General features: G+C 52.2%; 1 protein-coding gene across 1 annotated transcript in view; it reads right to left on the bottom strand.

The window, feature by feature from the left end:
• Positions 1–5,362: 5,362 nt before the first annotated feature.
• Positions 5,363–18,962, bottom strand: part of Adra1b (adrenoceptor alpha 1B) — a 28,367-nt gene continuing 14,767 nt past the window's right edge. The window contains exon 2 of the mRNA XM_042699597.1: positions 5,363–5,901. Within this exon, the coding sequence (XP_042555531.1) occupies positions 5,363–5,901 (539 nt within the window). The remainder of the gene's footprint in view (positions 5,902–18,962) is intronic.

Below are 18,962 nucleotides of genomic sequence, written 5' to 3'. Positions count from 1 at the left end.
ACTCAACTTCTGGCCTTTTGGTGGTTCATTGGAGATACAAGTCTCATGGGCATTACCACCTGGGCTGGCTTTGAACTGTGATCCTCAGATCTCAGCCTCCCGAGGGGTGAGGAGTATTAGGAGTGAGCCACCAGCACCTGGCTCTCCCCTAGTTTAAGGAAGGCATAGGCATACACTAGAAGGGACATGGATTAACCATTGCTGTTTTGAATCTGTGTCATCATTCCCTTCACCCCCCACTGCTCCCCATCTCCGAGCTGTTCCCCAGCATAAACTGGTGTGTTGGGAACCTCAATTTACTGTTCATCAATGTAATGACATCCATCAATGTAATGACATCATTGTAAGGACGGCCTAACACTTCAAATCCACCTTTGGCGGTGAGGCCTTTGGGAGGTGATCAGGATTCAGTGAGGTTGTGAGGAGGGGCGGGTCCCTGGGATGGTTGTCATGGCTACAGTAATAACAACACTAATAATAATAGAGATGTACTAGTCCGCTGTGCTGACTCACCGGAGATGCTCCGTAGATGGGTGCAGTTCTGAGAAGTCCTCGCTAGGTGATGGAGCCAGGCCTTGGATTTCCTAGCCTCTAGAACCCTGAGCTAAGAATACTTCCACACTTTGTTACCCAGTCTCAAGTAGCAGCTTTCTGTCTTGAGCTCTGGGCCTGCCTGGGCACTGTCCCTGAGCTCTTCAGCTCAAGGCGAGCGCTCTACCCCTTGAGCCATAACGCCACTTCCGTTTTTCAGGTGGTTCATTGGAGATGAGTCTCATGACTTTCCTGCCTGGGCTGGCTTTCAACCACAATCCTCAGATCTCAGCCTCTGAGTAGCTAGGATGACAGACGTGAGCCACCAGCACCTGGCGGTAGCCGCTTTCTACCTCCTCTGGTTTCTTCCTGGAGAGGGATGGGCCAGGATTTGGCAAACCCCAGACTGGGGCGAGCGCTGCCCTCCCCACCGCCCCCAGGTAGTCTGATGCTTGCTAAGATGTCTTGTGGTTTCCCGAAGATGCTGTCAGGAGACACAACAGATGCCAAGTCACCAACCCACAAACCTTTGTTCTCTTGCAACTCTGGAGCTCAGGAGTCTGTGGGCAGTTTCCCATGGGCAGAAGTCAGGGTGTCAGCATTGCCTCTCGATGCCCTGCCCGCCTCCCAGAGGCTCCAGCCATCCTCTATGGGGCGGTCTCTTCCCATCTTCAGTGAGCAGCGAGGCTTCTTCAGATGTCTCTCTCTATACTGCTTCTCATCACTCTGCTATGCCCGACCCCTTTGTGCCCCTAGCTTAGTAGGACCCTTCTGATGTTAGACCCAATGGGATAATCCAGGATAATCTTCCTGTCTCTGGATCTTGATGAAATCTGCTAAGATTTTCTTTTTCCCATTTCAGATGACAGGTTACAGGAGACAGAATGTAGCTATGTTTGGAGGGCCAGCACAAACTGTATTGCCTAGAATGTAACAGGCAATGTACTAGCTGGCTCCCTTCCCACCCCACCCCCCTTTTCGAGGGCTTAAAACTCAGGGCCTGGCCACTGTCCCTGAGCTGCTTTTGTTCAAGGCGAGCCACAGCGCCACTTCTGTCTTTTTGGTGGTTCACTGGAGAAAAGAGTCTCACAGGTTTTTTTCCCCCCGGTCTGGACTGGCTTCGAGCCAGAGCCTCAGAATCTCAGCCTCCTGAGGAGCTAGGATGACAGGCCCCAGCCCCAGCGCATTGCTTCAAAGCTGCTTTTTGCTGGGAACATTCAGGAACTAAATGTGGGATTCGAGCTGGGCACCCAGTCTGCGCTTCACATCGGAGTCTTTCCATCTCATGACAGAAGGCAAAGTGCTCCAAAGGAAGAGAGGAGCCCAAAGCCAGGACGGCCCAGCAGGCACCGGTGACTGACTGTCCCTGCCCCTGCTGAGCTAGTGATCAATCAAGGCACAGCAGAGACCTGGGCCTGTTGGAACTGTGCAGGCCTTCCTCACCTCCAGCCCCCCCCCCCCCCCCCCCCGCATTCTCCCTACTGAAGTGGCCGGGCAGCTGTGTGGAGCCCTGGCCAGCCATGCCCAGAGCGGCCACACCAGCCCGGCTGCAGGGACGGCTGCCCGGCCCAGCGTCGCGCGCCCGCGTCGCTTCCCGCGCTGGCCACCAGGTGGCGCCGCCGGCCGCTGTCCGAGGCCCCGCGCCGGGACGGAGGCGCTGGTTCCCCGAAGGAAGGAAGGAAGGAAGGATGCGGCTCTGGGCAGCGACCAACGCGGTCCGGGGAGCGCGGGCCCGGGACGCGGCCGCCTGGCAAGGGGCGTGCACGGAGCCCACTGCAGGAACCCACACACCTGGACCCCACATCGATTCTCCCCTCAACCCCCATCCCCCCCAAACACACAGACACACAGACACAGACACACACACAGACACAGACAGACACACAGAGACACAGACACACACACACAGACACAGACAGACACACAGACACACAGACACAGACACAGACACACAGAGACACAGACACAGACACACACAGACAGACACAGACACACACAGACACACAGACACAGACACACACAGACACAGAGACACACAGACACACACATAGACACAGACACACACAGACACAGACAGACACATAGATACACACAGACACACAGACACAGACACACAGACACACACATTGACACAGACAGACACAGACACAGAAACATAGAGACATAGACACACATAGACACAGAGACAGACACAGACAGACACAGAGACACAGACACACACAGACACAGAGACACACAGACACACCGGGCATGGAGCCAGGCCCCCTCCTCTCAGCAGAGACCCCGGGGCCTACTGTGAGGCGGGTCAGACAGGACCCTTAACAGAGATGAGGCCTAAGGGAAAAGCTGCGAGCAGGCCCCTAGGCACACCCCTGGGATTTTCCTACCAAGGAGGCCGAGGCCTGGAGGACTGCAGCTTGAGGGTGGGAAAGTCTATGTGACTTTAGCTCCAGAACAACCAGCAAAAAGCCATGTTGGCGTTATGGCTCGAGAGGCTGTGTGTGTGTGTGTGTGCGTGTGATAGACTTTAAGGGACTTCAGTTTGCTGGGCCACTTGAGCAAAGTCTCCAGCCCTATCTCCCTTTTTCTTTCTTTTTTGCCAGTCCTGGGGCTTGAACTCAGGACCTGAGCACTGTCCCTGAGCTTCTTTTGCATAAGGCTAGTACTCTACCACAGCACCACTACTTGATTTTTCTGTCTGTGGTACTGAGGAATTGACCTCAGGGCTTCATGCATGCTAGGCAAGTGCGCTACCACTGAGCCACCTTCCCAGCACCACCTTTTCATCTTTATTTTTCAGATAAGGTGTAATTTCTTTTTCTCTCTTTCCTGGGCCAACCTCCTATATAGAATAGCTGGGATTGGAGGAATGAACCACCATGCTTGGCGTTTTTTTTTTGGTATTGGTGTTTGAACTCAGGGCTCCCTGCTTGCTAGGCAGGCTCGACCACTGAGTTGGGTCTCTAGGCCTTTTCTGCACTGGTTATTTTGAGAAAAATACTTGCTTTTTGCCAACGGGTGTGTACCATGCCTAGCTTCGTCCTCTGAGTGTGGAGAACGTTTTTGGTTGTTGGCTGTGGGGCTTGAACTCAGGGCCTGAGTGCTGACCCTGAGCTCTTTCACTCAAGGCTAGTGCTCTACCACATTGAGCCCCAGCTCTATTTCCCATCTTCTAGTGGTTAAGTAGAGTTAAGGGTCTCATGGACTTTCCTGCCCAGCCTGGCTTTGAACCACGATCCTCAGATCTCAGCCTCCTGAGCAGCCAGGATGACAGGCGTGAGCCACCAGCTCCCATCCACATGCCTGTATTTTTTCCAATACGCTTCCTGAATAACCCAGTGACTCTGAGTTTGAGAACTACACCCCTGCTTTTGGTACCAAAGAAAAAGAGCCCCACCAGCCAGAGGTGCAACATGAGGCCAAGGGACTTGGAAGGCCGGCCCTGGCTGGCTAGTGGTCCTCACCCAACAAACTCCAGGTCCTTCCCCAACCATCTGTGGATGGTTTTTCTCCTACCGCCTCCCTAAGAAGTGCTCTGCACAAGCCAGGTACAAAGCAGCCGTGTGTGTGTGTGTGTGTGTGTGTGTGGGTGTGTGTGAGATCCTCTTGGGTTTGGGGCCGTGTGTCTGTGCAGAGCGACATGTCCAGGGGTCACTGCAGCTCCTCACCCAGATCCTCAGCGTCGGGACGCAGCCCCGGCGGGGGCAGAGAGGGGGCCCAGGAGCCCAGGGGCGGGGAGGCCGGGCGCTGCGGCCTCACGCGATCTGAAAGGGAAGCGGCAGCGGATGCTCCAGGCCACAAACCACGCGAGGCCGCACAGGACAAATGACTTTAATAGACCCGTCACAGTGCCGTCCTGGCGGGGACAGCGAAAGGGGCGGAGAGGGACGGGGTCACCCCGCGAGCGGCGCCCCAGCCCTGGGGCCTGCCACACTCACGCTGCGATGCACGCGCACGCACACGCACGCACACTCACGCACACATGCACACCCACGCTGCGATGCACTCACACAGATGCACACACGCACGCACACCCACGCTGCGATGCACACTCACACTGAGATGCACACACACGCACGCATGCACACACACATGCACACTCACGCTGCGATGCACACACACATGCACTCACGCTGCGATGCACACACACGCACACGTGCACACTCACGCTGCGATGCACACACGCATGCACTCACGCTGCAATGCATACGCACACACTCATGCACGCATGCACACACATGCACTCACGCTGTGATGCACACACACGTGCACACTCACGCTGTGATGCACACACACGTGCACACTCACGCTGCGATGCACACGCACACACACGCACATACACGCAGACCAGGCGGGCACCGCGCGTGTGCACACACAGTTAAATACGCGAAGACAGGAACTCGGCATCGATATATACAGGGGGGGGGGAGGGAAGACAGAGGACGGGGAGAGGAGAGAAGAGGGAGGCAGAGAAAGAGCACAGAGAGGAAGAAGAGAGAGGTATGTAGAGAAAGGGGGAGAGGAAGGGAAAGGGAGGGGAGAGGAACAGGGATGGGTGGGGCGTGGGGAGGGAGGAAGGGCAGGAGAGGGAGAGGGGACGGAGAGGGAGAGATGGATGGGGCGTGGGCCCCGTGCTCCCCGCATGCTCGGCCAGCTCTCCTATACCTGGCACCATGCCCCTGCCAGAAAAGCAGCCGCCCCGTGCCCCGCCCCTCCCGGACGCCCCGCCCCTCCCGGACGCCCCGCCCCTCGCCCCACCCTCCCGGACGCCCCGCCCCCGGGGCGCCCCGCCCATCCCTCCCGGACGCCCCGCCCTCGCCCCGCCCCGCCCCTAGCAGGGCCCGGGCGCCAGGGGCATGTTGCTCTTGAAGCCCGGCTGCCCGTTGGCGACCTGCGCGGGGTCGCCCGGGCCGGCGGGGCCGGCGGGCTCGGGCAGCAGCCGGAAGGCGTGGAGCGGGCCGGGGCGCAGCGCGCGGCGGCCGGGGGGCGCGGGCGGGCTCAGCAGCGCGCGGGGCGCGGCGGGCAGCGCGCGCAGCTCCAGCGGCGGCGGCGGCGGCGGCGGCGGCGCGGCGCGCGCGCGGCCCGGGCTGGGCGAGGCGGACGGCAGCGTCCGCTGGCTGCCGCTCAGGCAGCTGCCGCCGTCGTCCAGCGAGTCCCGGCGCTGCGAGCGCTCCAGCGTCCACGGCCCGTCGGGGCCCAGGCGGCGGCGCCGGCGCCGGCGGCGGCAGCCCAGCAGGCGCAGGAAGGCGCGCTTGAACTCCTTGCTGGAGCACGGGTAGATGACGGGGTTGAGGCAGCTGTTGAAGTAGCCCAGCCAGAAGACCACCTTGAACACGGCGTCCGGGGGCTTCAGGGCGGAGAACAGGGAGCCTGCGGGCGGGGGCGTGGCAAGGGGCGTGGCGAAGGGGAGGGGCGTGGCAAAGCGAGGGGCGTATTGAGGCAAGGGGGCGGAGAGTCAAGGGGGCGTGGCGAGGGGCGTGGCGGCGGCGGGGAGGGGCGTGGCAAAGCGAGGGGCGTATTGAGGCAAGGGGGCGGAGAGGCAAGGGGGCGTGGCGGAGGGGCGAGGGCGGGGCGAAGGGGAGGGGCGAAGGAGGGGCGTATTGAGGCAAGGGGCGGAGGGTGGCGGGGAGGCAAGGGGGCGTGGCGAGGGGCGGGGTGTGGCAGAGCGAGGGGCAGATTGAGGCAAGGGGGCGGAGCATGGCAGGGCGTGGCGAGGGGCAGGGAGGAAGGGCAGGAGAAAGGGGAGAGGAGGGGAAGGGGTAGAGGGGGAGGGGAGAGCAGGGAAAGGGGGGGGAAGAGGAGGGACAGAGGTGGACAGACAGACAGACATAAGCAGTGAGTCAGGATCCCCCTCTCCTCTCCCTCCCCTCTCCTCTCTTTCCCTCCCCTCCTCTCCCCTTCCCTTTCTTCTGGGATTTGAACTCAGAACCTCTGCACTTCCTTTCCTCTGGTCGTTTTTTTCTAATACAGTCTCGATTGTCTGTATTTTACTCAGTGTCTTTCAGTACCAGTCGGAAGGAGGTGCCATTCAACAAAGCCTTTTATGCTCACAATGCGTCTCCTCTGCTCATTCCTCCCTCCCCAATCCCCTCCTCTCTCATTTTTCTTTCTTTCTTTTTTTTTTTTTGTCGGTCATGGGGCCTGAACTCCGGGCCTGGGCACTGTCCCTCAGCTCTTCAGCTTAAGGCTAGCTCCCTACCACTTGAGCCAAAGCGCCACTTCCAGCTTTTTCTGCTTATGTGGTGCTGAGGAATCGAACCCAGGGCCTCATGCATGCAAGGCAAGCACTTTACCACTGAGCCACCTTCCCAGCCCCTCTCATTTTTCTTAATTATTATTGTCCTTTTTTTCCTGGTCCAGGGCTTGAACTCAGGGTCTGGGTGCTGTCCCTGAACTCCCCTCGCCCCCCCAAGGATAGTGTTGTACCACTGGAGTCACAGCTCCATTTCTGCTTTTTTCTTTTTGGTAGTTTATTAGAGATGAGTCGAGGTCACAAATGTAAATCCTAGCTACAACAACGCCCTCTCCCCCTCCCCAAAACCACTCAAGCAAAAAGGGCAGGCTAGAGTGCCTGAAGCCTGGAGTTCTAATCCTAGAACCTCCCCTCAAATAAAGAAATCCTAACTACATCATGCTTTATGAAAAAAAAAAAAAAGTGGGAAACAGCATGAGATTTATGCTAAGTAACTTGCCAAATAACCATATGCGTGTTTTAAAAACATCCTCAAATTAAAAGACAAACATTAAACATAGAATGCTTGCCTAGGGGATGGGCAGATGGACACAGGGGATAGGAAATGGGATTAAAAGGAAATAAATCAGTGAAATAAGCGAGCCTGGCACAGACTGATGACGATGAGCAGTTATGATCCAGAAACGCCATTAACTGCTTTCTCTGAGTTTAGATCCAAAAACATGTTCATATCAAATTAGAAACAATTTCCATTTTAAATAAAAGGCAGTAGAAGACTTGGACAGGTTAAATGGCTGGAATTTCAATGAAATTTGATTCCAATACAAAATATGATTTTACATAAAAAAAGATGCAATCAGTAATGATCTTCTGGGAAACATGAGAAAATACCAAAAATCAAAAAAAAAAAGCAAAGCATTTAAAAAAAGTGAGCATAACCCTGCAGTGCTAGAAAATGACGTTGATTAAATGAATATTAAACAAGACAGAGTTGATATAGAGTCCAGTCTCAATTCTCCTGCCTCAGCCTCCTGAGTGCTGGGATTGCAGGTGTGTACCACCAGACAACCAAAAAGTAATATTCTAATTCATATATGTTCACTTCTTTTCATATAAGTATATAGTTTTCCTCTATACATATCTGTAACTATATGTATACACACATACATATATGAATTTTTTTTGCCAGTCCTGGGGCTTGATCTCAAGGCCTGGGCACTGCTTCTTTTGCTCAAGGCTAGTACTCTACCACTTGAACCACAGCACCACTTCTGGCCTTTTCTGTGTATGTGGTACTGAGGAATCCAACCCAGGGCTTCATGCAGGCGAGGCAAGCACTCTACCACTGAGCCACCTTCCCAGCCCCAGCTCTTTCCCTTGAGATGGAATGGTTCTCACTGTGGTCCTCCTGTGATCCTCTCAGACTCCCACATGGCAGGGATGTCATGTGTGTATCACCTTGGTGTATCATTTCACCCAGCTACTGGTTGGCATAGGGTCTTGAAAACTTTTGCCCAGGCTGGCCTCCATCTGTGATACTCGCAAGCTCAGCCTTCCAAGTAGCTGGGATTATAGATATGAGCCACTGAGTGGGCTACAGAGTCTTATCTCTGTTTCACTGGAAATGCTGTGCCCAGGACAATGATGGGCAAGCTTTTGCCATCCTTTTCCTGTGTAGAATCTGGCTAGGACTGTGGCACTGGGAGGTGCTCTGCCCGGAGGTGGGGGCGGGGGGAGGGGACTTTTCTCTTGGACATTTATGGTCATGTTTGGGTTTGAATCCCATAAGCTGTTTTGTTATCTGAGAAAATGACCATTCTTTGTCCTCAGAGAATTTGGGCAGCATGGCTGCCCGAAACAGAGGTTGGGGATGAGGTGGATCTGGTATTAAATCTTCTCTTGAGGGATCTGCCGTTTGACTTTAGATAATGTTGATTAGTCCTCTCAGCCTCCAGTCTGTGCTCTGTGAAATGGAGTGGTTCAGGTGGTAGAGCATCTGCCTAGCAAGCGCAACGTTTTGAGTTCAAACCCCAGTATCTTGGTATCTGTAGGCGACAGGTCCAGGGACTGCCCGAAGATGTCAAACTGGGTGGATGCTCAAATCTCTTCTACAAAACGATACTATAATTTGCATATAGCATCCACCCATCCTACCATGTACTTTGAATTGTCTCTAGATCACTTACAACACCAGATGCAAGGTCAGGGGTTATATAAATAGCTGTTATGCTGTAGTTCTTATGAAACAGGACAGGAAAGAGGCCATGACTGTTCAATACAGATGCAATTTCCCACTCCAGATATTTTCAGTGCATGGTTGGTTTGATCCTGGGATACAGACCAGTCCTCAAGAAGTCTGTTTATACCAACTCCTTCCCCCAAAATTGGTTCCACTTTTTTTTTTTCTTTTTGGCTGTACTAAGGTTTGAACTCACCACCTTGTGCTTGTTACACAGATGCTCTACCACTTGAGCCATGCCCCAGCCTCACTGGCTACTTTATTCTGCACTCCTAAGAATGTACTAGCAGATCTCCTTCTGTGATTTTATTGTTTGTTTGTTAATGTTAAGCCATACCAGAGGTGCCAAGATCCTTGCTCACCACCCAGACTGCAAAATCCTCCCAGGGAAAACCCCTATTTTCATTGATTATTTTCCTTTCCCTCCAGATTTGTGTATTTTTATTACAAAAAATGATGTCTGCTGCGTTTAAAAATTACATATTACCAGAAAAAAAAATCTATAAAGGAGTGAAAATTCTCCACTAAAACTCAAGGGACCAGACTTAACAACTTTGCTTTCATCCTTCTAGATTTTTCTAAATGGGGTCATACTGCACATGCCATTCCCTAAATTGTGTTCTTTGCTTAGAGTATTTACAAGGTCCTCTCCCACGTCAGGGTACGAGGTGCTCTCTCACCAACCCTCCCAAGCTGCATTACACTTTAATGTCTGCATGCACAGCAGTTCGGTTAACACGGTCTTTTATGCTACTCTGGTACGGGGTCCATTTTTGGTTTTAAGCTGTTAACTAATATGTGTCAATAAAAAGCCTCAGTTTTCAGATGTTCGGGGTTTGCATAGAATAAATTTCCATACTTGGAATCAGTAGTTCTTTCCCTCCTTCCCTCCTTTCTTCTTTTAATAGTCCTGGTGTTTGAATTCTGGGCCTTGTAATTGCTAGGCAGGTGCTCTACCCCCCTGGGCCACACCCTAGTCCTTTTTTCCCCCCTCCAAATGGTTTTGTTTGGGCTGTCCCAAACTGCAACCTTTCATGCTTTCCACCTAGCAGGATGGCATGAGTACACCATGCTGCCCGTTTATGTGTTGAGATGGTGTCTTGATAATGACTGGCCTTGAAACACAATCTTCCTGACCTCTGTCTCCTGAGTGGTTGGGATTACAGGTGTGAGCCACCATGCTGGTCTCCTTCAGCCTTGTAAGTCCTCTGATATCTGGCAGGTGAGGAGTGACACAGACTCTTTTGCCCAATTTGATCCCATTTCCTTTCCTTCTCCTGCACACCCCAGTGTGGTAACCCCTCTGGCATCCCGCCCCCCCCCCCCAAAGCCCTGGGTGATGATCCCCTCCCACCCCACTCCTCCTCTTCTTGGGTGGGCCTTGAAGTTCACTGAACTCTCAATCCTCCTGCCTCAACCTGCCCTGTGTTGAGATTACAGATGTGTGCAACCACACCCAGCTCCCTCTTTTTCTTGTTGAGATGGACTGAAGGTCCCCAGCTTCAGGTCCTTCTCAGTGAAGTGGAGCTAACACCGGCAGCGACTGTCTGGTCCGTTGTGAGGTTTGAGCTCCATGCAGACTCCTCAGGAATACTCATCTTAGGAACCCTGTCTTTTGCACTTCTTGAGCCATTGTGGGCCTCAGTTTCCCCTCCCCTGTATTTTAGTGGTCTGGAGTGGTGTCCTTCCAGCCCCCGGGCTCTGGTTCTCTCTGGGCTCCCTAGACCTACCACACGGGGGCAGTGTGGGACACTGGGAAGCCACAGTGGATCCCAGAAATATTTTGGTCCTTTCCCTTTTCCCTCAGCAACGCACTGATTAAGGCTGTTGTCTGCCACCCTGGTCTGAGCCCCAAAGCCAAAGGGAATTAGGGAAGGTGCTAAACCTCTTAGGCATGGAAGAGGATGGGTGCTAGGGCGCGATTCCTCCTGGGCAACCAGTTAGACCTGGTCCTGGGGAGTGGCAGGGGTGAAGGCTCTCAAGGCAGTCAGGAGAGTGGGGGGAAGAGCACAGCAGGAAAGGAGGGCCCTGGAGCCCACCCTTTTCTAGTCTGTTCCTTCCACTCCTCCATCCTGCTCGCTAGAATCCCACCAAAGGGATACACACACACACACACACACACACACACACACACACACACATATGTATATATATGACTTCCCTAATGGGAAAACCTCCAGTGACTGTTATTTAAAACCTAAGTCCAAAGAGGCTTTATCAGGTCCTTAGTCATTTCTCTTAACTTCTTTCAACTCCTTTCTCCCTCCCCTTTCTATCCTTCTTTCTTCAAGTGGCAGGCCTCTGCCACTTGAGCTACACCCCTTGCGCTTTTTAGCTTTAGTAATTTTTCTGTTTGTCTACAGCCAGTCTCAGACTGCCATCCATAGTGGAGATTACAGATGCGTATCACCATAATCCAGCTTGTTCACAAGTGGGGGTGGGGGTGGGGAGGGGGGTGTCTTGTCCGCTTCCTCCCCTCCCCCTCCTTCTGGGCTGATCTCAAACCAGGAGGATTCTCCTGTTCTTCCCCTCCTGAGTAGCTGGGATTACAGCAATGAGCCGCCATATCCACCCTCAACCAACTTTCTTACATCCTATTATTTAATTTTGTTTTATTTAATTGCATTTTGGGGAAAGTTTTAGCAAGGGTTTATTTTAGTCTAACAGAGTTAAGTAGAGGAAAATAGAGAAAGAGAGAAACATTTCCTGCTCTTCATGCAGGAAATGTGAGCCACAGACTCTATATTCAAGTGCACTGAATGTCCACATTTAATGGTGAGGAATGAAGCCATGCAGATTTAGATGGACAATAGCACGAGGCCCACTACAGGTTCGGGAAAGAGCACCTGGAAATGATGCTTTATTGCTAAGCCCAGCAGGGCTGGGAAGGTGGCTTAGTGGTAGAGTGCTTGCCTACCATGCATGAGGCCCTGGGTTCCATTCCTCAGTACCACATACACAGAAAAAGCCGGAAGTGGTGCTGTGGCTCAAGTGGTAGAGTGCTAGCCCTGAGCAAAAGAAGCTCAGGGACAGCGGCCAGGCCCTGAGTTCAAGCCCCAGGATTGGCAAAAAAAAAAAAAAAAGGCCCATGACCTGTGACTACCCTCCTCCCCTTTCCCCCAATACCCTTGTTCCTTTACTGTGAGGCAAAGTGCAAAATCTTACTCCTAGCAGATTCCTTAGCCTTGCTGGGAAGAGTGACGCAGCCAGCGGGCCGGGGGAGCCCTGCCGTGGTCTGTCTGATTGCTAGAGCCAGAAGGGAGCTGAGCCGCGGTGCAGCCGCTCTGGGCCTGCCCGTCCGAGACTCCACCATTATCCATTTGATTTGATCTATTATGAAATATTGGCGTCAGGCAAGCCCAGGACTCAGGGGAAGAAGGAGGTGGTAAAAACATTTTACTCAGCTTGTAACTAGATTGGAGGGTTTTGGTTTTTGTTTTGTTTTCCAAGGTGGTTTTTCTTAGGAGCATTTGGCTATCCTCTCCAGCCAAGTCATGTTTTCCCCATCTGAAAACAGTCTGGCTCAATAAAAACCAGAAAAGCTTCTAGTAGTTGTGATTTCTTTCGGCTTTTGACAAACATGTTACAAACTTGGTTAAAAAAAAAAAAAGTTTAATTGGATCTGGAAATTCCCTTCGAGGTTTTTCCATTTTCATTCGCCTCTTGACCCTGCAGTGAGATCATGTGCTAGTCCCCACAAAGACAGTATCTTTGGGGTAAATGGGCCAAGCTAGGTTTCAGAGCAAATACAACAAACATAAACAATGGTAAGGAGCAGAGCCGCTGTGTTCAAACAGTTATCAGGTATTACGCGAAGATAAACATTTTCTCATGCAATCCTTCCAGTAGTCCTGCGAATAATGGATTGCATTTGAATAGCAGGAGATTGAGATTTCAGAAGCCACCAGTGAGGTGTGGATTTCAACGCTGACGCCTGTAGGGACTTTTATTTTTTCCTTTGGTGCCAGTCTTGGGGTTTGACACAGGGTGTGGGCACTGTCTCTGAGCTTTTTATGCTCCAGGCTAGCGCTCTGGCACTTGAGCAACAGCTCCACTTCTAGCTTTTGGGTGGCAATTGAAGAGTCTCGCGGGCTCTCCTGCTTGGGCTGGTTTCAGACCACGATCCTCCCATCTTGGCCTCCTGATGAGTAAGCGAGGATTACAGGTGTGAACCACCCGCGCCTCGCTGAAGCCTGAGTTTTTACTTGTTTGAAGCTTGGCATGTCAAAATCAAGACAGGAATGTCAGCAAGCATGTCCTCACCCTCTGGAGGGGGACAGATGACACTTCCTCCAAAGACACTTCCTGTCAGCCAGCGTTCCTTTGAGCTTAGAACAAATAGGACACAGGCAGCTCCTGCCAAGGTAGGAGGAAAGGCTGCTGCGGGGCTGGAGGCCCTGGTGTCCGGGGATGAAAGGCCGGTGAGGGAACTGGCAGTTACCGGCCTCGGCAGGCAGATGGTACAATGGCCGAGATTGGCCACTTAGGCCATTAGGCTCAGCGCAACATCTTTCATCCCTCCTCCTCACAGCTGGCTGCTTGCTCATTCTCGCTCTTTCTGACTCATCCCTTTGTTCTGTCCTTTGGCTGTGGGGAATCAAAACTCTTACTATGTCCAAACTCCTCTTCTCTGTTGAGGTTGGCCCGGGACTCCTGGAAGGCTGTGGGCTGGGCCCCTGTCCCCCTGTGTGACCCAGTCTGGGATACAGTGTGCCCTGAGGGGCCAACACCTGGGGACCAGGCCTACCTCATCTGCAGCCCACAGTCCTCTGGGATCGGAGTGGGTGATGCCAGATACCTCACCAGAACACTCCCGCCTTTATGTGTCCTGGGAGCCAAGCACACAGCCTGGAGCCAGGAGCGCTGAGGAACAGCACGACTTTCTTTACATGCCACTCTAGATTCTAGAAAACTCAGCTTTATCCCACTTGTCAGTCTCAGTCTATGGGCATGCCATAAAATGAGCCCAAGTTCGAAGTCAGGAGTGCTATGTTCTGGTTCGAGTCAGGTATGGTGGTGCCTGTCTGTAATCCGGTTACTTGGAAGGTGAAGACAGGAGGATTGCAGATTTGGCTCAGTCCAGGCTCCTCCAAAAAGTGGAGAGGGTAACCACCGATCCAGAAAGCCAGGGCATCTCATCTTCCTTCCTCCCAGTTTATGAAGTGAGGATTGAACTTATGGCCTTATGCTTCCGTGGTTTCTTGAATAAACTGGACATACACACTGCTCAGGGAGATAAAAGGTGCTGTCCAAGATTACACAATGGGGGGCTACGAGACTCAATCCCAAGGCTGGCCCAGAACTACTGGTCTTTCTTCGGCCCTGGCACTGACTTCCTCAGACTGGAGACCTGGTATGGAGGCGCCTGGAAGGCAATCATGGGGTGCTGAATGCACACAGGGGAGGAGATGGTGTTCGGAGGAAACGTCTGTACAGAGGAACCATTTTCTCATACTTTGAGGAGACAGGGGCTGGAAAGGCCAGGGCTAGCGCCCCCTAGTGGGTGGTGGTGAAAGCGCAATGGGACAAGTATGTTTCAGAAAAGCCTGGAACTTAAGTCCTTCCTTCCTTCCCTCTCTCCTTCCTTCCCTCCCTCCCTCCTTCCTTTCCTGACCATACTGGGGAATTGAACTCAGGGCCTCGTGCTTGAAAGGCTAGTTAGTGCTTCGTTTCTTGAGCCACATTCCCAGTCCCCTTGTCACATGGTCTCTGGCATGTGATTCACACGTCACACGATTCCTGCCACCTGTGACCCCCCCCCCCCCAACTCTCAATCAACCAATCAACCAAACAATCAACCAATAAGAAGGAAATTTAGGAAAGGAGAGAGGTTTTTCCCCAGGATCTGTGCGTAAGAGTGAACGCACAAGCTGTCTGATGACTTACCCTGCCACGTTCAGGAGAAACTAGGATTATTGAGATTGTCTAGGCGCCATGAACCTAAGTCCTGGGCATCCATGGAGGTGGTGATCGGAGCCATGTTCCATGATGTGTAGGTAGCCAATTCCAAGCATAACAATGAGAGGATGGACAATGTTTGTAGTAGCACCAGTGGCGATTGAACTTATGGCCTTATGCTTCCATGGTTTCTCTGGCCCATGGAGGTAAGTCTTGGTAGGTTGTGGAGAAAACAGTAAGTAGAGATGAAAAGATGGAGCTAAGCCAGAAAAAGCAATGGTGAAGAGTCCTCCCTGCTCCCGTCCAACCCTCTCCCACAAATACGAGGCTAAGATGAGGTGGTCAGAGATGCTGGGCTAGCTCCGACTCCACTCGGACGAGTCGTCTGCCTTCTTTATGTGTGTCTCCTGGTGGTCTAACCTAAATTCTCCACCAGGTCACCCCAAAGGGCAGCTCGCTCGGGCTGGCCAATTCCTCCGTCAGCAGGCGGGAACAAGAGGTTCCACCCTCGATCCTCAGTGTCCCTGCGCTTCGACGGATTGTGATGGAAAACAACTCCGTTTCTCCAGACGCTTGTGGCTTGGGCCCAGGAGGGCTCATGGAATGATCTACCGAGCACAGCAGAAGCTGGATGGACAAGACCCTGGGCCTCAGTTTCCCTTACCCTAGCACTCTCTAATCTGCTGGTAGCAGGAGGGATATGAGAGGCTTGGTGGAGGTGTGGTTGATCAAAAAGGAGTGTTTTTTTTTTTCTTTTTTGGTCATGGGGCTTGAACTCAGGGCCTGGGCACTGTCCCTAAGCTCTTTGGCTCAAGGCTAGTGCTCTACCATTTGTAGCCATAGATCTACTACCAGTTTTTGAGTGGTTAATGGGAGATGAGAGTCTCACGGGGACTTTTCTGACCTGGCTGGCTTCCAACCATGATCCTCAGATCTCAGCCTCCTGCGTAGCTAGGATGACAGGTGTGAGCCACCAGCGCCTGACAAGAAAGAGGTTTTGAGAACTATAAAGTGGCAGATGCCAGGGGAGATCAAGAAAATTGCAGCCTCACAGACTTCTCCTGAGGAAGGGCAGGACTGAAGGCAGGAGGGCTGCCCGGTCCCTGGGCTCTAAGGTCTGGCTGGTTTGGTGGAGGATGGTAGAGAGGAGAGGATCTTAACCTGTTCACATGACAAATGCTGCTCCCTCCTTCTTTGGGAGAATACCGGAACTTGAACTCAGGACCGCACGATTGCTCAGCTGGCACTCTGGCACTTCGACAGCACAGCTTTTTGCTGGTTATTATTTAAGAGATGAAGATTCTATCCTGGCTTGATCTTTTGGATCGCAGCCTCCTGAGTTGGTAGGATCACAGGCACTGGGACCTTTACGGAGCCTGGATATTTTATTCTAGTCTCTTCTGATCTGCAGGACTGTTGGAAGGATCTGGTCAAAACCAACATTTGAAGACGGCAGTTTCTTAGTTGTCTGTTCAGTTTTGGTTTCAGTGCTGTTGATACATCAGCCCTCCGAAAATGGTGTCTGAGAACCCCTACACAGTAAGAGGTTGGGTGGTCGCTAGGGTGGACAGGTGTGAACTGTGGGTGCCCAGCTCACACTGTGGCTTTGAGAGGCAGCTTTTTCCTCACCCCCCCCCCCTTGCCATATTGAGTTTTGAATCTGAGGCCTTGTACTTGCTAGGCAGGTGCTCTACCACTTGAGCCACACCCTTCAGTCCCCGAGGGACGGTTTCTAGAGAGATTCTGTTCTCTTCGTGTTGAAAGCGAGAGTTATCTTTCCTTGTTGGAATACTGGGGAAGTCAAATGGAGATTTGTTGTTGTTGTTGTTGCTGTTTTTGGAGACAAGTTGCTATGTGGTCCAGACTGGTCTCAATCTTCTTGCCTCTGCTTCCTTCCTGGGTGCTAGCGTACAAACCTCAAGGTCAAGAGGTAACATGCTTTGTACCGGTGGCTGGGGACAGAAAAGCAGGTCTTCTTCCCCTGAAGGTCTTTCACAAAGCTATCTACAAGCTGAGCATTGGCAGTGAATCTCAGGAGGCTGAGATCTGAGGATCCCAGTTCAAGGCCAGTCTAGGCAGGAATAGCCTGCAAGTCTTAATCTCTAATTAATCATCAAAAAGGTGGAAGTGGAACTATGGCGAACCCAGTAACAGCTTGGGCTTGGAGGAGCTTCTAGAAAGTTACAAAACACAACCTGCTCTCTCAGACATGTCCTGTGGTTAGTTCAGATCTCGGGGCTAATCGCTGGCTGTTTTTTTTGTTTTTGTTTTTTTTCAATGACAGCGTGGGTGCAATAATGGTGCTCTTATGTTGGTCACGTGGCACAGCTCTGGGCTGGGGTGATGTCAGCTGTGCTCATTCATTGCTTCCCTGGATTTACAGTAAGCATTAAACTTCATCAGGCTTAAAGATCCCATTGCTTGCTGAAAATGAGCAAAGCTCTAGCCAGGTTCCCCATTTCATTTATGAATGGTTTTAGTGTTAATTGGAAGGCGAGTGTATTTAAAAAAAGAAAAAGAAAAAAAAAAGAGTGAAAATGGAAACCACTGGAAGACACGGCATTAATGGCAGGAAATGGATGTAGGGAGCCAGCCTTTTCCAGCTGCTGACTGCTGGAGGACGAAAGGCACAGAGGAGCTGCTTTGGTAGAGATAAAGGACCAGGAGATGAAGGGAAGGGGCAGACAGAGCCAGCTGAGAGTCCCGAGAACTGGAAGGAATTATTCTACCTTTCCTAGCCTCGATTTTCCTAACTATACAATGGGAAGAGCTGTGCAGGTTACACGCTGACACACCTAGCTTGGTGGTGGGGACACAGGCGTCAACCGGCATGAACTCCCACTCAGTTAGAGTCGAATCCTCTCTCCCCCAGTCATAAAATCCCACAGTAGTGTTTCTCATTCCTATCAGGAATCCAGCCCTTTTGAGTTCTCTCTCCCACCCCAGATGAGACTCTGGAGCCCAGGATCTAGTTTATCTGTGACCTGGCGGAACAACAAGGAAGGGGTGTGGAGAATCATCCCCGTGTTGTCATCAGTAACATCTTTTCCCTTTTTCTCACAATGTCTGGGGCCACGAAGGAATTTCCTCACTGGCTGCCTCCATGATTTCGGGGTGGGCTGAGGCAGACAGGAGTGGCTGCCCCCAAAATGAAGAGGTGCTTCCTGCCCAAGCTTGACCTGCTTTCCCACTTTCTTTCCTTCCTTCCTTCCTTCTCTCTCTCTCCTTCCTTCCTTCTTTCTTTTTTGTCGGTCATGGGTCTTGAACTCTGGGCCTGGGAGCTGTCCCAGCCCTTTAGCTCAAGGCTAGCGCTCTACCACTTGAGCCACAGCGCCACTTCTGGGTTTTTTTCCTAGTGGTTTATTGGAGATAAGAGTCTCATGGACCTTCCTGCCTGGGCTGGCTTTGAACCGTGATCCTCAGCTCTCAGCCTCCTGAGCAGCTGGGATGACAGGCGTGAGCCACCGGCGCCCGGCTTGACCTGCTTTCTAGGCACCACTGAGACCTTCCAGTCATGCCAACGGCAGCTAATAACCGAATTCAGAACTTGCAAGCAGCTTGCCCAGTGAAGGCTAATTTAATTAGGGTTTTATTAGTGGTTATAACCACTTTTTAATGAAGCCTTATTACATTCAACTACGCAGATCCTAAGCAATTGTATTAAATGTTGGCAAACAACCCATTAGTCTTGGATTTGTCTCCTGTTTTTTGCACTGTTCACACCTAGCTGGAAATCTAGATGTCTAGTGGGGGGTGGTGGTGGAAGGGGGAGGTCAGGTGTCCGATTCCCTGTTCCCTGGGGGGGGGGTCAGTGAGCATGGGCTCCAGAGACACGAGATTGAGTGGCACTGGGCACAGGAAAGGCTGCGTAGCAAAGTGTCTCCCCCTTGCCGTCCACATTGCACTCTCCAGCACTCCGTCACTCATGGCTACAAAGTTTCGAAGACGAAGGGCCCCTAGTGGCAACTCAAATATTCTTTTGGAGGCAAACATAAAAAAACAAACAAACCACCAACCCCATGATTATGAATGAACTCCTCCCAGAGGACTAGCTCATCATTTTAGCTACGTGGTCAATCAACAGGACTGCCAGAGAATCCT

Source organism: Dipodomys spectabilis, unplaced genomic scaffold (genome assembly GCF_019054845.1).
Source record: "Dipodomys spectabilis isolate Male_0828 unplaced genomic scaffold, ASM1905484v1 ptg000258l, whole genome shotgun sequence".
NCBI classification, from domain to species: domain Eukaryota; kingdom Metazoa; phylum Chordata; class Mammalia; order Rodentia; family Heteromyidae; genus Dipodomys; species Dipodomys spectabilis.
The sequence above is the reverse complement of the archived record's forward strand: the minus strand, read 5'-3'. Positions and strand labels throughout refer to the sequence as shown.